Source organism: Typopeltis vanoorti, chromosome 13 (assembly GCF_054136105.1).
Source record: "Typopeltis vanoorti isolate ZY-2024b chromosome 13, IOZ_Tvanoo_1.0, whole genome shotgun sequence".
Lineage (NCBI taxonomy): Eukaryota > Metazoa > Arthropoda > Arachnida > Uropygi > Thelyphonidae > Typopeltis > Typopeltis vanoorti.
In genome coordinates, this window is record NC_143561.1 from 20,778,627 (window position 1) to 20,800,250 (window position 21,624).

The 21,624-nt window shown below is 33.7% G+C and overlaps 1 protein-coding gene across 2 annotated transcripts in view; it reads right to left on the reverse strand.

Annotated features, from left to right (window-relative positions):
* Nucleotides 1–21,624, reverse strand: part of Sf3b1 (splicing factor 3b subunit 1) — a 329,390-nt gene that overhangs the window by 231,369 nt on the left and 76,397 nt on the right. Inside the window, exons 1-2 of one of the 2 annotated variants that reach the window (XM_090402706.1) lie at nt 11,441–14,578; nt 10,678–10,751 (exon numbers count right to left, since the gene is read on the reverse strand). In XM_090402706.1, the coding sequence (XP_090258832.1) occupies nt 10,678–10,707 (30 nt within the window). In that variant the 5' untranslated portion in view covers nt 10,708–10,751; nt 11,441–14,578. Of the gene's footprint in view, nt 1–10,677; nt 10,752–11,440; nt 14,579–21,624 lie in introns of those variants that run through there. The other variant, XM_090402705.1, reaches the window with a different exon arrangement.

Here is a 21,624-nt window from a genome sequence, read left to right on the forward strand (position 1 = left end):
ACAATTAAATAATACTGATTTTGTAAGTGAGAGGAAAAAACACTAAACACACACACAAATTTTAAACGCTATTTGGTCTTCAAAACAAAGTGCTATGGGGTGCTTAAGGGTCAAAGCTGTATAACTGAGAGGAGACCTCCACATACCCTTTAAAGGAATGTGGAGAACCGACCAGGGCTTCTGACCTAATGTCCAATCCTCACCTACTCGTGGTGCACCCTGTTGGGTATCTACCTGGATACTGAACGAACGAGGATGGGCTGGCAATTTGGGATTTAGCCGACCAAATTGTATTCTTATTGGTTAAACCAATATAGAAAATGATGGTACAACATGACAAAATTTCATGCTGGCTAGGACGTCGCCCGGTTAAACAAGACCCCTGTTGTTTTTGCCAGGGAACCAGGGGTGAACAGCGAAAAGTCAGCTAATGGAACAAATCTGAAAGCACACCCCAACCCAACATCACCAGAGTTAAAGATTGGTACTATCAACATAAGAAGCCTGAATGACAAAGAAACGGAGCTAGCTGAGGAATTAGATAAGTACCAGATCGATATAATACGGGTGATTGAAACAAAAAAGACCAAAACTGGTGAGATCTTTCTGAAAAATAAATACAAAATGTTATATTCAGGAAATGACAATGAAGGAAAAGAAGGAGTAGCCATAGTATTCAACACAAAATACGAGGCTAATCTTCTTGAATGGCAGGCAGTCTCAAGTAGAGTGATGTGGGCAAATATGAGAATGGGGAATTGGACAATGAGATTTATTTGTGCCTATGGTCCCAGAGAAGGTTCTACTAAGGTTGAAGTGGAGGAATTTTTTGAGGCTTTAGAGAAAGCAAATAAAATAACGAAAAAGGAAAAGTTGGTCCTTGTTGGGGATCTAAATAGCAGAGTAGGAAATGATTGTCAGACATACAAAAATATTTTGGGAATATTTGGAGAAAAGACAAAGCCAATAATAATGGCGAATACCTGTTGGATTTCTGCTCAGGACAAGGACTGGTTATTACCAACACCATGTTCCAACATAAAAATGTGCACAAATTCATATGGAGAGAAGAGGCAAGGAATAAGAAAAGTCTCATTGACTATTATTATTGATAGTGATGTTTTCTCCCTGGTGCAGGATACCAGAGTGTACAGAGGATTTGAAATTGGAAGTGATCACTACTTAGTCTTGAGCAGGATAAAATTGAATTTAATATTGAAAAGAATAACATGTAAGAAAGTTTAAAAGTGAATAAAAGTTGAGCAGCTCTCAGATGTGAATTATAGACTAAAATACAAAAAAGATTATTGAAAAAAAAATGAAAGAGTTTGAGAATAGGAACCAAACCTTGGAGATTCGGTGGCAAGTCTTGAAGGAAACCTTCATTGATTCAACCAGAGAGTCATGTGGTGAGGTTATCAGCAAGGATAGAAAAATCAGAACTCCATGGTAGACACAGGAAGTTACAGAGGCAGTGAAGGAAAAGAAGAAAGCATATCAAAAGTTCTTGGCAAATAAGACAGCTTGTGCTCTTAGAGAATATAGAGACAAATGTAAGAAAGCTAAACAGTGTGTAAAACTAGATAAACAAAAGTCATGGGAGGACTGTGGCAAGAACATAGAAAATAAATATCAAGAAGGCGGTAAGATATTCTGGAGGTTGTTGAAGAAGCTGCTGTAAAAGGAGTTAGAGATGATAAAGGTGACATGAAAATAGGAGAAAAAGATATCCTTGAAGTATGGAGAAATTACTTCGCAAAATTGCTAAATGAAACAAGCAGTGATAGCACAGTGGTAAAAAACACTCAACAGGCATACAATCAGGAATATATATCCATACTTGAAGTAGAAAAAGCCATCAAATGCTTGAAATGTGGAAAGGCAGTAGGAGTAGATGATATTCGACAAGAAATGCTGAAGTATGGTTGTATAAAAGTCTTACAGTGGCTGCACTGCATAGTTCAGAAAGCTTGGACAGAGGGATGAATTCCCGATGATTGGAGTAGTGCTCTAATTGTACCCATATATAAAAAGGGAAATAAAACTAAATATGAGAATTACAGAGGTATTTCCCTACTGAGTGTTCATGGCAAAATCGATGTAAGTATACTTGAGAAACGGTTGAGAAGAATTGTGGAAGAAAAGCTTGGTGAAGAACAAGCTGGATTCAATCTAAATAGAGGCTGTCAGGATAAGATCTTCAGTTTAAGACAAACTGTCGAGAAAGCATGGGTATATAACAAAGATCTGTATTTAAGTTTTGTCGATTTGGAAAAGGCATAAGATAAGGTGCCAAGAGAGAAGCTCTTCAATACGCTGCAGTTATATGGTGTCAATGGGGCATTATATCAAGCAATACTTAGTCTTTATTTGAGTTGTAAGTCAGCAGTTAAAATTGAAGATAGTACAGGAAGATGGTTTAATGTTAAATCTGGTGTGAGAAAAGGATGTACACTATCCCCTCTGTTATTCATTATCTATATAGATCACATTATGAAGGAAAGTGCTATTAAACATGATATCAAAATTGGAGACGTTAATGTCAGTTCTTTGTTTTATGCGGATGATGTTACACTTCTAAATAAATCCGCTACATGTCTGCAAGATTCTCTGACTAAATTGAATAACTATTGTAATAGATATGATATGAAGGTCTGCAATAAAAAGACAAAGACAATGAAAATAGGCAGAATCATCGAAAATGTCAACTGTGTTGTGAATGGAGAACCTATGGAATAAGTAAAACATTTCAGTTTAGGCATGATTTTTTGTGAAGATGGTAAATTCAATATAGAAATAGACAAGAGAATCAGCAAAGCTGGTATGGTGGGAAGTCAATTGAATAAATTCATATGGAATAAGAGAGAAACTAGTTGGAACACCAAATTAGCTGTATACAAGACAGTGTTCAAACCAGTTTTAACTTATGGATCTGAGAGCTGGGTCAGAAGTAAAACACTTGACCAAAGACTAGAGACCGCAGATATGAGAGTCCTGAGAAAGATTAGAGGCGTGAACAAATGGCATCAATGGCAATATCATATTAAAAATGAGGATATTAGGAAAGAACTTGACATTGTCAACATCCAGGAATGCGTTAGCAGAGCTAATCTCAGGTGGTATGGTCACTTAAACAGAATGGGCAAAGAAAGATTAGCAAAACAAGTGTTCTCTGCCAGGTTGGCAGGAAAACGACCCAGAGGAAGACCAGGATATAGGTGGATTGATACGGTACAAAATGCTTTAGACAATAGAAATATAAGATCTGATAATGTTGGAGTCTTGACAAGTAACAGACTGATTTGGAGGAAAATTGTAAATAGGAAGTTAGCAATGATGTAATTTTTTCATGTAGTACTATCATATCCTGTACACCCCTTGAGGGTACATGGCAGGAATTTGATGATGATGATGATGATGAGACCTCCAGGGAGGCTGTAAATTACCCAACCCAGCTATCATACCTTCCCTTAAATTCATTTACACTAGGTGCACTCACTTCCCCTAAGGGCAAATCATTCCACTCACTCACTGCTCTCTCTGAGAGAAAAACCTAGATCTTAACCCTTTCTTGACTGAGAACAACCTTAACTTCCATGGATACCCCCGTGTTCTCTCCCCGTCTTCCATATAACGAAAAATTTCATCATTTGAAATGCTATAATACTCATTCAAATGTTTATAGACCTCTATCATATCACCCTTCTCTTTGTCCTGTTAACCACAGTCTGTGAGGCAAAATTACTTCCTTATCCTTACATATCAAGGGTCGCTTCAACATAGCAATTATCCTCTGAGTCGTATTTGCAACTTTTGCTATGTGACCTTTAGACTTTAAATTCTTATCCACCAATACACCAAGATCCCTTGCCTCTTCAGTTTCTTGTAGCATAACCCCGCTAATATAATATGCTGCTGGAACTCTAATCACGCCAAAGTGCATAAATTTATACTTACTAACATTAAACTGACAGCCATTTTCATTTGCCCAGGTTTCCAGTCTATTCAAATAATTTTGTAACGTCTAAATTAAATAATAATAGAAAAAAACTGAAAAGTCTCCGATTTGCTTACGTGCTGCTATCAGAGCCATTCAAACTCTGCAAATATGTACTGATAATGAAAACCAGCTGATAATAATTATGATTTGAACATGACTGTTGAAAATTTCAAAATCCCTCAAATGATCCTTCCTTCCTTTCATTCGAAACTTCCTTCCATTCCAAGAAAAATCAGTGTTTCTGGAAGGAAGACCCTCGACTTCCAAATAAGACCAGCTAACTCACCCTTCAGAGAATGAAAAAAAAAAAAAAAAAAAAACCACCCAGAGAAGAATTTTGCAGAACAGCTGTTGTATTGTAAACTATGAACTAATCAAAACTGGGTGTTGAACAGGAACATTGATTAAAATAAAATGGGAACATATTTTAAAATAAATAAACTGAAAAGCATGCAAAAGTACATTAGAAAATTGCAAGTATACTTAAGAATGGTTGAGAAGGATCGTGGAAGGGAAGCTTTTTTAAGAACATGTTGGATTCAGCGAAATAGAGGCTGTCAGGATCAGATTTTCACTTTATGACAAATAGTTGAGAAATTGTGGGAATATAACAAGGATCCGTATTTAAGTTTTGTAGACCTGCAAAGCCATTGTCAAACAAGGATGTACATTATCCCCTCTGTTATTCATTATCTATATGGATCACATTATGAAGCAAAGTGGTATTAAACCTGATATCAGCATTGGAGATGTTAATCTCAGTTCTTACTTTATGCAGATGATGTTATACTTTTAAAGAAATCTGGTAAAAGTCTGCCAGATTCCTGACTAAACTAACTGTTGTAATAGACATAGTATGAAGGTCAGCAATAACAAGCCAAAGATAATGAAAAGAGAAAGAAACATGGAAAATATCAACTGCATTGTGAATGGAGAACATAGAACATGTAAAACATTTCAGGTACTTAGGCACGAATTTTAATGAAGATGGTAAATTAAATATGAAAACAGACAAGAGAATCAAGCCAGTATGGTAGGAAGTCAACTGAATACATTTATATGGAATAACAGAGAAATTAGTCAAAACACTACATTAGTGTAAGGGTTAACTTAGTGGTCATAGTTGTATAACTGAGAGGAGACCTCCACACAGCCTTTAAAGGAATGCGAAAAACTGACTAGTGCTTCTGACCTAATGTCCAGTCCTCACTTCTCGTGGTGCACCCTGTTAGGTATCTACCTGGATAATGAATGAATGAGGATCGACTGGCAATTTGGTATTTAACCGACCAAAATGTATTCTTATTGGCTTAAACCAAAATACAAGATGATGGTACAACATGACAAAATTTCATGCCAGCTGGGGCGTAGCCTAGTTAAACAAGGCCCCCTGTTGTTTTCGTCAGAGAACCAGGAGGACAGCAAAAAGTAACCTACTGGAACAAATCTGAAAACACACTGCAACTCAACATCACCAGAGTTAAAGATCGGCACTTTCAACATAAGAAGCCTGAATGGCAAAGAAATGGAGCAAGCTGAGGAATTAGATAAGTACCAGATCGACATAATAGGGGTGATTGAAACAAAAAAGACAAAAACTGGTGAGATCTTTCTGAGCAATAAATACAAAATGTTATACTCAGGCAATAACAATCAAGGAAAAGAAGGAGTAGCCATAGTATTCAACACAAAATACGAGGCTAATCTTCTGGAATGGCAGTCAGTCTCAAGTAGAGTGATGTGGCCAAATATGAGAATGGGGAATTGGACAATGAGACTTATTTGTGCCTATGGTCCCACAGAAGGTTCTACTAAGGTAGAAGTAGAGGAATTTTTTGAGCCTTTAGAGAAAGCAGCCAACACAATGAAAAGGGAAAAGTAGGTCCTTGTTGGGAATCTAAATAGTAGAGTAGGAAATTATTGTCAAGCATACAAAAATATTGGAGGAAAATTTGGAAAAAAGAGCAAAGCTAATAATAATGGCAATATCTGTTGGATTTCTGCTCAGGACATGGACTCGTTATTACTAACAACATGTTCCAACATAAAAATGTGCACAAATTCACAGGGAGAGAAGAGGCAAGAAATAAAAAATGTCTCATTGACTATGTTATTGTTGATAGTGATGTTTTCTTCCTTGTGCAGGACACCAGAGTGTACAGAGGATTTCAAATTGGAAGCGATCACTATTTAGTCTTGAGCAGGATAAAATTGAATTTCATATTGAAAAGAATTTCATGTATGAAAGTTTTAAAGAGAATAAAAGTTCAGCAGTTCTCAGATGTGAACTGTAGACTAAAATACAGAAAGATTATTGAAAAGAAAATGAAAGAGTTTGAGAACAGGAATTAAACCTTGTAGATTCGGTGGCAAACTCTGAAGAAAACATTGATTGATTCTGCCAGAGAGGCATGTGGTGAGGTTGTGTGCAAGGATAAAAAAATCAGAACTCCCTGGCGGACACAGGAAGTTAAAGAGGCAGTGAAGGAAACAGAAGCATATCAAAAGTTCTTGGCAAATAAGTCAGCTTTTACTCTTACAGAATACAGAGACAAATGTAAGAAAGCTAAACAGTGTGTAAAACTAGCTAAACAAAAGTCATGGGAGGACTTTGGCAAGAATATAGAAAATAAATATCAAGAAGGTGGCAAAATATTCTGGAGGTTGTTGAAGAAGCTTAGGAATGGAGGAAAGAGTGCTGTAAAAGGAGTTAGAGATGATAAAGGTGACATGAAAACAGGAGAAAAAGATATCCTTGAAGTATGGAGTAAATACTTTGAAAAATTGCTAAATGAAACAAGCAGTGATAGCACAGTGGTAAAAAACACTCAACAGGTATACAGTCAGGAATACATATCCATATTTGAAGTAGAAAAAGCCATCAAAGGTTTGAAATGTGGAAAGGCAGCAGGAGCAGATGATATTCGACCAGAAATGCTGAAGTATGGAGGTATGAAAATCTTACAGTGGATGCACTGCATAGTTCAGAAGGCCTGAACAGAGGGACAAATTCCCGATGATTGGAGTAGAGCTCTAATAGTACCCATATATAAAAAGGTAAATAAAACTGAATGTGAAAATTACAGAGGTATTTCCCTACTGAGTGTTCCTGGCAAAATCGATGCAAGTATACTTGAGAAACAGTTGAGAAGAATTGTGGAAGAACAATCTGGATTCAGGCCAAATAGAGGCTGTCAGGATCAGATCTTCAGTTTATGACAAATAGTTGAGAAATCATGCGAATATAAGAAAAATCTGTATTTAAGTTTTGTAGATATGGAAAAGGCATATGACAAGGTGCCAAAAGAGAAGCTATTCAAAACGCTACAGTTATATGGTGTCATTGGGACATTATATCAAGCAATACTTAGCCTTTATTTGAGTTGTGAGTCAGCAGTTAGAATTGAACGAAGTACAGGAAAATGGTTTGATGTTAAATCTGGTGTGAGACAAGGATGTACATTATCCCCTCTGTTATTTATTATCTATATGGATCACATTATGAAGGAAAGTGGTATTAAACCTGATATCAAAATTGGAGATGTTAATGCCAGTTCTTGCTTTATGCAGACGATGTTATACTTCTAAATATATCCGCTACAAGTGTGCAAGATTCACTGACTAAATTGAATAACTGTTGTAATAGATATGGTATGAAGGTCAGCAATAACAAGACAAAGACAATGAAAATAAGCAGAAGCAAAAAAAAAAAAAAAAAAAAAAAAAAAAATCAACTGCACTGTGAATGGAGAACCTGTGGAACAAGTAAAACATTTCAGCTACTTAGGCATGATTTTTTGTGAAAATGGTAAATTAAATATAGAAGTAGACAACAGAATCAACAAAGCTGGCATGGTAGGTAATCAACTGAATAAATTCATATGGAATAAGAGAGAAATTAGTCAGAACACTAAATTAGCTGTATACAAGATAGTGTTCAAACTAGTTTTTACTTATGGATCTGAGAGCTGGGTCAGAAGTAAAATACTTGACCAAAGACTAGAGACAGCAAATATGAGACTCCTGAGAAAGATTAGAGGCGTGAACAGATGGCTTCAATGGCAATATCATATTAAAAACGAGGATATTAGGAAAGATCTTGAACTTGTCAGCATTCCAAAGAATGAATTAGCAGAGCTAATCTCAGGTGGTATGATTACTTAAACAAAATGGGCAAGGAAAGATTACCAAAACAGGTGTTCTCTGGCAGGTTGGCAGGAAAACGACCCAGAGGAAGACCAAGATATAGGTGGATTGATATAGTAAAAAGTGCTTTAGAAGACAGAAATATAAGATCTGATAATGTTGGAGTCTTGAGAAGTAACAGACTGATTTGGAGGAAAATTGTAGATAGGAAGTTAGTAATGATGTAAATTTTTCAAGTAGTACTATCATATTCTGTACACCCCTTGAAAGTACATGACAGGAATTTAATGATGATGATTAAATTGGCTATATAAAAGGCAATGTTCAAACCAATTTTAACTTATGGATTTGAGAGCTGGGTTAGAAATAAAGCACTTAAACAAAGACTAGAGACCACAGATATGAGAGTCCTGAGAAAAATTAGGGGTGTGAACAAATTGCATCAATATCAACATTATATTAAAAATGAGGATATGAGGAAATAACATTGTTAGCATCCAGGAATATGTTCACAGAACTAATCTCAGGTGGTATGGTCACTTAAACAGAAGAGGAACGATTAGCAAAACAAGTGTTCTCTGCCAGGAAAAAGATCCAGAGGAAGACCAAGACACAGGTGGATTGATACAGTAAAAAAGTGCTTTAGAAGACAGAAATATAAGATCTGGTGATATTAGAGTCTTGACAGATAAGAGATTGATTTGAAGGAAAATTGTTGATAGGAAGTTTGTGATGATGTAAATTTTTCATGTAGTACTATGATATCTTGTATACTACTTGAGGGTACATGTCAGGAATTTGATGATGATGATGAGAATCCATTCTGAGGAATATTAATTATCCAAGATAAAATGAAATGTGGTTTAGTACAGTCTTTGTCAAAAAAATATTTGATTACAGATCTGGAGGTCTATCATTTCATAACAGCATTCTTGTACAGTGACAATATTCACTATTATGACAATTAAATCCAGAGCCATTTTTGGCATATGTTGTTTCAAATTTTAAATAACATCAATGTTATTCCTCTAATACTATTACTAAAAATGGTTTGGTTCAACCAAAATCAAAATTAGGAGAAACTTGACAAATTTGAATGGACATTCTCTAAATATCAAATTTTATTCAGCCACAACTGAATTATTTTGATAGCTGATCATTTTGAACTGTTTTATCTATTTTTGCCAGTTAAAATAATCCAACTGAAACCCAAAAGTTAAGCTGAGCAAATTTTCAGTGGATATTGTAAATACCAAATTGCATAAAAGGGGGTTCTAATCATTTTGTATCATTTCAAATTAATCATTTGAAATGATAAATTCACCAAAATTTATCATTTCAAATGGTCCAAATATAATGCAAACTGTGAACAGCTTCCAATATCAAACTGAAATAAAAAAACATCCAGCCAATGCAGATATAACATTAATGTTATAAACTGATATGTATAACTGAAATCTCATACTGATAATTTATGTTACATATATAAAAAGCCTTTGACTCAACAGACCTATGTAAAATTCTTGAAGCTTTAAAACATATAGGAAAGAAGATATTTATATTAACTTACTAACTCGTATATGAGAGAAGTTCAGTAGTAATAAATTTAAATGGAAAAGAAATAAAAAGAGGAGTCAGACATGAGACTATCTCACCAAAATTATTTGCTATAGCTCTTGAATACACTAGGAGAAAATATGAACTGGGAGAAAAGAGGACTGAATACTGATTGTTTAACTTAATCTACAATTCAATGATATCAAACTAATAGCAACATCATAAAAGAAGTAGAATGCATGATTCTTGAGTTAAATGAAGTAAGTCTGAAAATAGACCTGCAAATAAATATGGACAAATCAAAAATAATATATATAGTGAAAATACTCCAGAACAAAAACTAGCAAATGAAATATTTGCTAGTTTATAAATTTATAAAAGACATAAATAAAAAAATTGAAGACAGATTGAAAATACTGAGTTTATACAAACATCTTAGACAAATCATTACAAATGACCATAAACTTCTTAAAAAGAAAGATCTACAACCAGTATGTACTCTCAACAGCAATCAATGATAATGAAATATGTAGTTTGAGTAAAAAAAAAAAAAAATAACAGCTAGAGAAACTGAAAAGGACACAATGAAACATGGAAAGAGTCATTTTGGGAATAGCATAGTGAGATAAAAAGTCTAATACGGTTAAGGAAGCAAACAAAGGTAATGGACATTGCATCAATAAGAAAAGGCAAGAAATGATGCTGGACAGGCCATGTGATGAGAATGCCTGACAACTGATGGACACCAATAACTGGTTATCGGAAACCAGATAGATCAGTGGTAAGATGGGATGATGAGATAACAAGATGTTATGGATATTTATGGTGGAGAGATGCACAAGGTCAGCCAAAATGGAAGATGAATGTAAAGACATTCATCCAGCAGTGTACTACAAAGCACATTTAATGAGATTGAAAATGCAGAAAATTAGCTTGCTTTACAATCATATTATCAAAATAAAATTACAATTTACCTGATCTTTTGATAAAGCTTGCTCCCTCATAATAACCTGAAAGGTTCTTGATTGTGCATCTGGTGTCTTTCCACCTGTAGAAATATGAAATAAGTATACAGTATATTAAACAACAATGCATAAGAAGAATAGATAACTCAGTAACATGTTCACACAAATATTTATGCATTATTATTTATCTATTATGCACGTCTGAACACTCAAAGTTCTTGTTAGGCTACTTCATTCGATTTAACTGCCATTCAGTTAAGTCAAATATCTGCAAAAAGATTAAAGAATATAATAGAGGGATTTTAATTCTAAGAAAACAAATTACAGTACCCCAAAAAATTTAACTTATTTACACTACCTTTTTTTTTATTGTTTGTGTGAACATGCATTAAAATTTAAGCTGACAAGAGTAACCCTCTCATTTCAATAAAGTGATTTCATAATAGTTTAAAATAAAAATTAAAAAATGAATTAATATTAAAGTACTTATTGTATACTGATAAAGAACAAATTAAGTTACTTTTATTTAAGTAAATATAATATGCAAGTGATTTTTTTTAAAAATTAAATTATGTTAAACATTAAAAGTTTAACTAGTAGCATGCAATATAAATTATATTAAAGTATTTTGTGTTAAAGAGGTTAAAATTATAAAAAATTAATTAAAGTTGATTGTTTCAAAGAGAAGGCATTACAATGAATGACTATAAAAGATTACAATTAGAATGAGAGGGTTTTTCTTATCAGCTTAGCTTAAAATCTAGGTACGTACGTGCAACTTTTGATCATCACCAACATCTTTAGCTTCCTGGAATGAGGGCATGTAGATACGATGAGCCTAAAAATAGCTTTTTTGCGATTAGTATTTTCTGAACAAATCTTATAAGCCTATATCATACATACATACACACACACCATACATTAAATATAACTAAATGAATGGACAATATGAACAGTGAAACACAACTCAAGTTAAATTTGATAAAGCAATATTATTTTGCTATCACTTTACAATGTATAAAATATTTAGATGAAAATGTTTCAGTTCAAAATTGTCCTTTCTCTGAGGGGAACAAAAGGGGAAAAAAAAAGAAAGAAAGAAAATGCAATATTTAAAGAATGCCTGCTATTCTTTCCAAAGGGAATTTAAAATAAAAACATATGCTTCTCTTACCTGCCCCAGTCATTATGCAAATTAGTTTAAATGAATCTTGAAGAAATATTAATAACTGAATTACAACTTGTTAATGTAAATGTGAAATAATTTTGCTAACTTTAATATTTAAAGAAATCCAAAGTGAGTATATCTCTGATTAGAATTTGATATTTAGTACATTTAAATACTGTCCCTCAGAATAAACTAAAAGACCTCACAATGCATAATATGAATGACAATCTAAACTACAAAGACTAGCAAACTAAATCAATATAAGGAATCAGATGAGCTAAGCTGTTGATGTACGAGTAATTTCTAAGCGAGAGTTAGTGAAATTCAGAATAACGTAATGATGAAAATTACAATTCTGAAAACTATTTTCTCTGCATAGCATAACAGCTAAAAAAAAATATAACTTAGAGTTCACATTGTACATAAAAAAAAAAAAAGAAAAAAAGAAAGAAAGAAACATTGAAATGAGTACATTTACTTTCAATGGAGTTATCCAATTTATTATCTTTTTTTTTTTTTTTTCTTATGTGTACCCATGTTAAAAACAAAAAAAATTAATTGTACAGTACATACTATATGTTGATTTTGGCCAAGTGGATAACTTATCCACTCTCCAACCGAAAACATTGTGGGTATGAACCAAGGGCATGGATATTTGGCACTGATCTGCTCTGGGTCTTGTGACCTTTTGTGTGTGGTATATATATAAAATATAGAAATTTGAATTTCGTCATGACAATTTGGAGGCAGATGAATGGAATTGCCTCATGCAGAACCATCATCTCACTTATTGCAAGTTTGAAAATGTTCCATGTTTGATCTTTAGATTAAGGTTTCTAAATTATCTAACCTTTATCTTATCCATTGTGCTAATTACTGATGTACCTAATATAGATTTGCAATCTTTTTAGGATAGGACTCATATAAAAAAAATATCAAATAAGCACAAAGTAAGTATCCCACAATTCTTAAATTGAGGATGGCTATCATAGCTGCTCAGCAGCAGTGTCCTTCAGTTTAATACATTTAGCAGTCTACCCAAAAATGAAACAACATAACTTTGGCTGCGAAAGCAACTTATATGGCATAACGTTCCATGTGCAGATCAGAAAGGAATATTCAAAAGAATCATGTGCAAAATATTACTGAGACACACTGCTGAATTATCAGTAAAGTCTAACACATGAATCTTATTATTATTATTTTTTTAATGGAGTTGAATAAAACGGATCTTTTAAAATTATGTTGAAACTAAGGATGTTTTCAGATCACAATGCATTCATACAATTTCGACATTAGCTAAAAATGATTACAATAAGTTTCTTGCTTTTTTTTTTTTTTTTTTTTGTTAGTAATATATTATCCCTTATCAATTATGAAAGAATTACCTTTAACTGTATGTGCAATCCCTAGAGCTGAAACATGCACATACGCACACAACGTTGGAAAACATTTCCTGGATGATAATACGTATCAAAGATTCCAATTTTCTCAATTTTATAGCTACATCTCAGCTCTCATTTCATTTACTAAAATGATTCCCCATGCATTCCATTCACAAGGTTAAAATCATCTGTAAAGAATGGATTCAGTGGTTGTTGCTCTACAATATCACCACAACAAAAAATAATCAACTGAAGTTAATTAAGTGGTCTGCATAATCTTGGTGTAATTAGCTTATAATCAAAAAATATAAACATGTCAAAAAAGAATAAACTGATAATCCGAACATGGTGAATGGTGAAGTAGGAAGATGGTTCACATATAATAAATGCACAAAGTAAACAGTAAAGATAAAAATTAAGTCATCTTAAAATGCCAAATGCTTGTCTTGACTGTTCTAATAACAAGGTATGCAATAGTGTTGCCTAATAGCAATTTCTAATTACACAATGTTAATTAGTGAAACTATGCTCACCGATCTCTTAAAAAACTGTCACTCCAAGATAACTCAAGCAAGAGAAAGAACAATTCAGACATATAACATGAAAATTAATTAATGATGAGCCATATACATTTTATCATTAATTTTCTATGATTATCTTGCTTTTTTTTTTTTCTGGACCTTTTGTTAGCAAATTAACAATGGCATTGTGACACCTAATATCCTTGAATAACGTGAGCGTGTGGGGGGGGGGGGTGAAGCAATGAATCATAGTTTTACATCCAGATATATGCATCTTGTTAAACTTGTCATTTCTTGATACTATACTTAAAGGAGGCAAGGCAGAGAGGTGATGTCATATCGAGTCATTAAACTCAGAGGCTGCCAATAACTAAACCCAGACATCAGCAAAAAAAGTATTTTTCAGAAATTAATAGTAGTATTAGGCATTAATATATTAATAAACCAGAGCAAGACTCAACTAAGTTATTTCTGATTATTCTGAAGTAACTAAGGTTATGAAGTGAATGTGTTATGTCCATTAATTAGGTGCATTTTTCAGTTAGTTTGTTCTGTGGGGAGAGAAGAGGATTCTGTTAGCTACATATGGTCTGCTAAGCTACATATTGCAAAAGCAAATAAAGACAGATGTGTATCCTTGGTTACAAGGGTATTATCACTGATAATGGAATAGAGAATACCTAATTCCATCCTGCCTATAATTCACAAGCAAAGGAAGTATACAGACAAAAAACATCTCTTCTCATAATGCATAGCATGTAAACAGATTACAAAGGTATGTATGTATATATATAAATAGATTCCTTCTTTCTTGTTATCCACACATGGCACTGATCTGCTCTGGGTCTTGTGACCTTTTGTGTGTGGTCAGATATATATATATATATATATATATATATATATATATATAAAACATGGAAATTTGAATTTTGTCATAACAATTTTGGAAACATTACACTCATTTATTTCAGCATTTTATTTCCTGCTTTTATATTTCTGAGAATCAAAAACCATTTATGAATTTAATCCTAGTGAGTGAAAAGTCAACATGTGATGATTACTTTTTTGTTGTTTTGTTAACACAGAATTGTCTCTAGAACACAATAAAAATTGATGAAAGGAAAAAATATATATATACATGTGTGTGTGTAAATTTATGTATATATGTGTGTAAAAATGAGTATTGAAAATGCAGTGAATATTAGGATAGTAGCTTTTAAGAGTGACTGACGAAAATAATGTTTTTTCCCCTTATTTTTTCCCAATAAGAATAGCAACTGTTTTTTTAAATATTGCATAAATAGTTCAACATAAATGTCTATCAAAAAAATCAAGATTCTGAAAGCTCAGTTAAAGTAAGCTTTTTTTTTCCTGTAGTATCCTAATAATTTTAGTTAATTTCAAAATTAAAATATAAAAAATCACTTTTAGTCATGGTTTAATTCTAAATTGCCATGGCTGAGAAAAATAATGAAATACTTATGAAATTACAGTGCTTAAGCTACACAAGTGTCATCAATACATGCTTATAATAACCCCCCTTATGGGGACGGATGCCAAACCCTGGCTGTGAGGATAAAAATGACACTTGCCACTGATGAGGGATACTCTACGAGTGGTCCTTCCAGGCTTGAGGAAAGAAACTGAACGACAGGAATAAGTGAAGAATGCTTTTTTACTGGCTTCCTCATATATTTTAACTGAATAGTGAAGCATTCTGGATATGAAGACAAGTTTATTATACCATGAAGTCACTCTAAACAGAATAGAAAACCGGTAAATTAAAAATATCCACAACCCAAAATTTACTTATTATATATATACATATCTTGATAAATTCAAATATACGCAAGTGTATCTTTATATTTCAAACTAATCCCTGCCCTAAAATATGAATGAATTCTGTGAATGTCGTATCACTGTGATTGGCTTTTAATGAATTTTAAAACAATTCCCAAAATTATATATAAATAAATAAATATATATATAAATAGATAGATATATGTTTGACAGTAATGAAAGGGAAATGCAAGATAGGAATATTAAAACATGATAATTTTCGAATCATGTGTGAAACACATTCTTTAGTTAAGCTGATATCTTTAATCATCAATTACTAATTTCGAAGAGGAAAACAAATAGAATTAACAATGTTCTCTGCCAGGCTTTCAGTAAAAAAAAAAAAAAATCATGAATATAGAGAGAAATGGAAAGAGCATTTAGGAGGGAAAGATACTGGCTAACAAAAGACATAGATTGCAATTAAATCTGTATTTAAAATTTTTCAGAAGACCAAAGGATAAGTACTGTACAGGGAGATATTTCACAAAATATCTTACAGGATACTCAATTCCATTCTTTCCAACATTTTCCTTAACAAAAATAGCAGAAACTTCAATATTCAACATATTTAAAGAAAATACAAAATACACCTGAATAAATACAGAAAGCAACTCCTATAATCAAAAAACCTGAAGAATTAAAATTTAAAAGAAAAAAGAAAAATTTATAGTATCATCAGTTTTGAGTAGGAGAAACAAAATACTAGAATTAAATTCAGTTCACTGTACATGCATTTCCTTCATCATTCCCAAGAAGCCCTTAAGAGATATATTAGATTTCTGCTTGTGTGATGCATGAGAAGTAGCTAGCCCTTGCTCAACTGTAACAAGTCATAATTATTCAATCTGCAACGAAGTAATTTGCATTCTGAATCACTTTACAAAATTACAGAATTACACTTTAGGCACACTAGATGTAAATATAATAACCAGAGTTTTCTGAAAAGTAAATAAATGCATTCCACTTCACTCTTCTTATTTTCAAAAATGATACTGAGCACAACTTCAATAAAGTTTTGTATTGCTGCCAGGAAATAAACTTTTCTTCTTTATATGAACAACTTTCAAATCAAGAATTCAGGATTCTGAACTCTTGATGTGAAAACAAGATTTAAGTTGAAACCTCAGAGAATTTTCTTCTAACCATATAAGAAGTAGAGCAGCCACTGGTCAACTCCAAACATACCAAACAAACTTCTCACGCTGCTCCTTCATTCCATCCACCTCTATTCTTTGGAATAATCTCTTCAACAGTGTTTTTCACACTAAGTACAACCTCCAACTCTTTAAGAAACGTATCAATACTTTATATTACTTCTCCATAAAAACTTACCCCACATGGCACCGTTGTATCATAGGTTTGCGATAAGGCATATATTATTCACAACTAACACCATATTCTACAACCTTCGGTGTGTGGGGTGACCATAAAAAAACAATAATAATAATAATAATAAAATAAAAATAACTCAAACTCTGAGTTGTTTCCATACTTGATAGGCAATATGAATACATTTTTGAAATGTGTTAGCTTGAAATATTTTCAGAACATTAGCTTCAGTTGTTTATTAGTATATTATCAACAACCATTTACACCATTTATGCACACCAAAATTTAAATGCACCTTACCTCTTCTTCAATACTAAAAACTTTTTTCAAAATAATTTAAATAGTTTCGCAAGGAAACAAACATCCAAATATTCTATTCACGATGCCTTCCCAACCACACCAAGCAAATTAATGCATACCATTTTTCCTTGTTATGGCCAGATTAGTTACTTAAAATAAATGACCTACATATAAATAAATAAAAAAAAAACTGTTTATTCTTAATTGAGACCATGTAGAATGTGCTCCAATTATTCATGAAGATTATATTCCTGTTATGAATTTTTTCCTAAAAAATATCATACTCTCTAGGCAGATGAATCACTTATTATAGTGTTGAGGCCAATGCTTTCATCATCATCATATTCCTGCCATGTACCCTCAAGGGGTGTACAGGATATGATAGTACTACATGAAAAAATTACATCATTACTAACTTCCTGTCTACAATTTTCCTCCAAATCAGTCTGTTACTTGTCAAGACTCCAACATTATCAGATCTTATATTTCTATCCTCTAAGGCACTTTGTACCGTATCAATCCACCTATATCTTGGTCTTCCTCTGGGTTGTTTTCATGCCAACCTGGCAGAGAACACTTGTTTTGCTAATCTTTCCTCTCCCATTCTATTTAAGTGACCATACCACCTGAGATTAGCTCTCCTAATGCATTCCTGGATGCTGACAATGTCAAGTTCTTTCCTAATATCCTCATTTTTAATATGATATTGCCATAGATGCCATCTGTTCACGCCTCTAATCTTTCTCAGGACTCTCATATCTGTGGTCTCTAGTCTTTGGTCAAGTGTTTTACTTCTGACCCAGCTCTCAGATCCATAAGTTAAAACTGCTTTGAACACTGTCTTGTATACAGCTAATTTAGTGTTCCGACTAATTTCTCTCTTATTCCATATGAATTTATTCAATTGACTTCCCACCATACCAGCTTTGCTGATTCTGTTGTCTATTTCTATATTTAATTTACCATCTTCAGTAAAAATTGTGCCTAAGTAGCTGAAATGTTTTACTTGTTCCACAGGTTCTCCATTCACAACACAGTTGACATTTTCAATGATTCTGCCTATTTTCATTGTCTTTGTCTTTTTATTGCTGACCTTCATACCATATCTATTACAACAGCTATTCAATTTAGTCAGAGAATCTTCCAGACTTCTAGCGGATTTATTTAGAAGTATAACATCATCTGGATAAAGCAAAGAGCTGACATTAACATCTCCAATTTTGATATCAGGTTTAATACCACTTTCCTTCATAATGTGATCCATATAGATAATGAATAACAGATGGGATAATGTACATCCTTGTCTCACACCAGATTTAACATTAAACCATCTTCCTGTACTTCCTTCAATTCTAACTGCTGACTTACAACTCAAATAAAGACTAAGTATTGCTTGATATAATGCCCATTGACACCATATAACTGTAGCATATTAAATAGCTTCTCTCTTGGCACCTTGTCATATGCCTTTTCCAAATCGACAAAACTTAAATACAGATCTTTGTTATATTCCCATGCTTTCTCGACTATTTGTCGTAAAGTGAAGATCTGATCCTGACAGCCTCTATTTGGTCTGAATCCAGCTTGTTCTTCACGAAGCTTTTCTCCCACAATTCTTCTCAACCGTTTCTCAAGTATACTTGCATAGATCTTGCCAGGAACACTCAGTAGGGAAATACCTCTGTAATTCTCACATTCAGTTTTATTTCCCTTTTTATATATGGGTACTATGAGAGCTCTACTCCAATCATTGGGAATTCGTCCCTCTGTCCAGGCTTTATGAACTATGCAGTGCAGCCACTGTAAGACTTGCATACCACCATACTTCAGCATTTCTGGTCGAATATCATCTACCCCTGCTGCCTTTCCACATTTCAAGCCTTTGATGGCTTTTTCTACTTCAAGTATGGATATGTATTCCTGACTGCATGCCTGTTGAGTGTTTTTTTATCACTGTGCTGTCATCACTGCTTGTTTCATTTAGCAGTTTTTCAAAGTATTTACTCCATACTTCAAGAATATCTTTTTCTCCCATTTTCATGTCACCTTTATCATCTCTAACTCCTTTTACAGCACTCTTTCCTCCATTCCTAAGCTTCTTCAACAACCTCCAGAATATTTTTCTGCCTTCTTCATATTTATTTTCTATATTCTTGCCAAAGTCCTCCCATGACTTTTGTTTAGCTAGTTTTACACACTGTTTAGCTTTCTTATATTTGTCTCTGTATTCTGTAAGAGTAAAAGCTGACTTATTTGCCACTTTTGATATGCTTTCTTCTTTTCTTTCACTGCCTCTTTAACTTCCTGTGTCCACCAGGGAGTTCTGATTTTTTTATCCTTGCACACAACCTCACCACATGCCTCTCTGGCAGAATCAATCAATGTTTTCTTCAGAGTTTGCCACTGAATCTCCAAGGTTTGATTCCTATTCTCACACTCTTTCATTTTCTTTTCAATAATCTTTCTGTATTTTAGTCTACAGTTCACATCTGAGAGCTGCTCAACTTTTATTCACTTTAAAACTTTCTTACATGTTATTCTTTTCAATATGAAATTCAATTTTATCCTGCTCAAGACTAAATAGTGATCACTTCCAATTTCAAATCCTCTGTACACTCTGGTGTCCTGCACCAGGGAGAAAACATCACTATCAACAATAACATAGTCAATGAGACTTTTCTTATTCCTAGCCTCTTCTCTCCATGTGAATTTGTGCACATTTTTATGTTGGAACATGGTGTTAGTAATAACCAGTCCATGTCCTGAGCAAAAATCCAACAGTATTTGCCATTATTATTAGCTTTGCTCTTTTCTCCATATTTTCCCAAAATATTTTTGCCTCTCACAATCATTTCCTACTTTGCTATTTAGATCCCCAACAAGGACCAACTTTTCTTTTTTCATTGTGCCAGTTGCTTTTTCTAAAGCGTCAAAAAATTCCTCCACTTCTACCTTAGTAGAACCTTCTGTGGGACCATAGGCACAAATAAGTCTCATTGTCCAGTTCCCCATTCTCATATTTGCCCACATGACTCTACTTGAGACTGACTGCCATTCAAGAAGATTAGCCTCGTATTTTGTGTTGAATACTATGGCTACTCCTCCTTTTCCTTCATTGTCATTGCCTGAATATAACATTTTGTATTTATTGCTCAGAAAGATCTCACCAGTTCTGGTTTTTTTTGTTTCAATCACCCCTATTATGTCGATCTGGTACTTATCTAATTCCTCAGCTTGCTCCATTTCTTTGCCATTCAGGCTTCTTATGTTGAAAGTGCCGATCTTTAACTCTGGTGATGTTGAGTTGGGGTTTGTTTTCAGATTTGTTCCAGTAGCTGACTTTTCGCTGTTCGCCCTGGTTCCCTGGCGAAAACAACGGGGGCCTTGTTTAACCGGGCGACGCCCCAGCCGGCATGAAATTTTGTCATGTTGTACCATCATTTTTTTTTATTATTTTGGTTTAACCAATAAGAATACAATTTGGTCGGCTAAATCCCAAATTGCCAGCCCATCCTCGTTCGTTCAGTATCAAAGTAGATACTCAACAGGGTGCACCACGAGAAGGTGAGGATTGGACATTAGGTCAGAAGCTCTGGTCGGTTCTCCGCATTCCTTTAAAGGCTATGTGGAGGTCTCCTCTCAGTTATACAGCTTTGATCCCTAAGCATGCTTTTGGAGAATAAATCTTCCATTTCTTGGTCTGACTTTTTATCTCATTTACTTGTCTTTTACATGCCTAGATCAATTCATTATAGGCACCTATTCATTTTCTTTAGTTAAGAATTCTCTCTCAATATATGTGTGTGTGTGTGTGTGTGTGTGTAGACTAGATTTGTGATAAGGCATAAATTACAACTAACACCATATTCTGAAATAAAGATGTGCACGAATTCGTATAAAATACAAACTTTCATTATTCTGATTGACATTTCTTTCCTCAGGTCAAGGATACAAGAATATGTAAGGGAGTTGAAATAGGAAGCAATCATCTTTTTTTTTTTGAGCAGGATAAAATTTCTGGGTCTCCATAGATCTGACAATGCCCTCTATTTTGGAAATACCTGCATATGAATCCTGCCTTTTTCATCCAGTTAGACAACTTCTCAATCTACAATGTATATAAGCCTCCTCTACTTGACTAGCAAGCCCTGCACTTCCTCAGTCAGCCAAACCTAGCATAATCCTTGCAGATTTCAACTTGAAGAATAATGACGACAATCCATGTCTACAATTGACAGACTTGATATAAGCAAACAGCCCTACCTCCTCTATGACAGCACACTACCCAGAATCTTTAAATCTGAAAGATGGAGATCAAAGACAATCCCTTTACCACCAGGTATATGGAAGGAACTCTCTCTCTCTCTCTCCTCAACCTATCAAATACTGCCTCCTTTTCCCCACAGCCAGC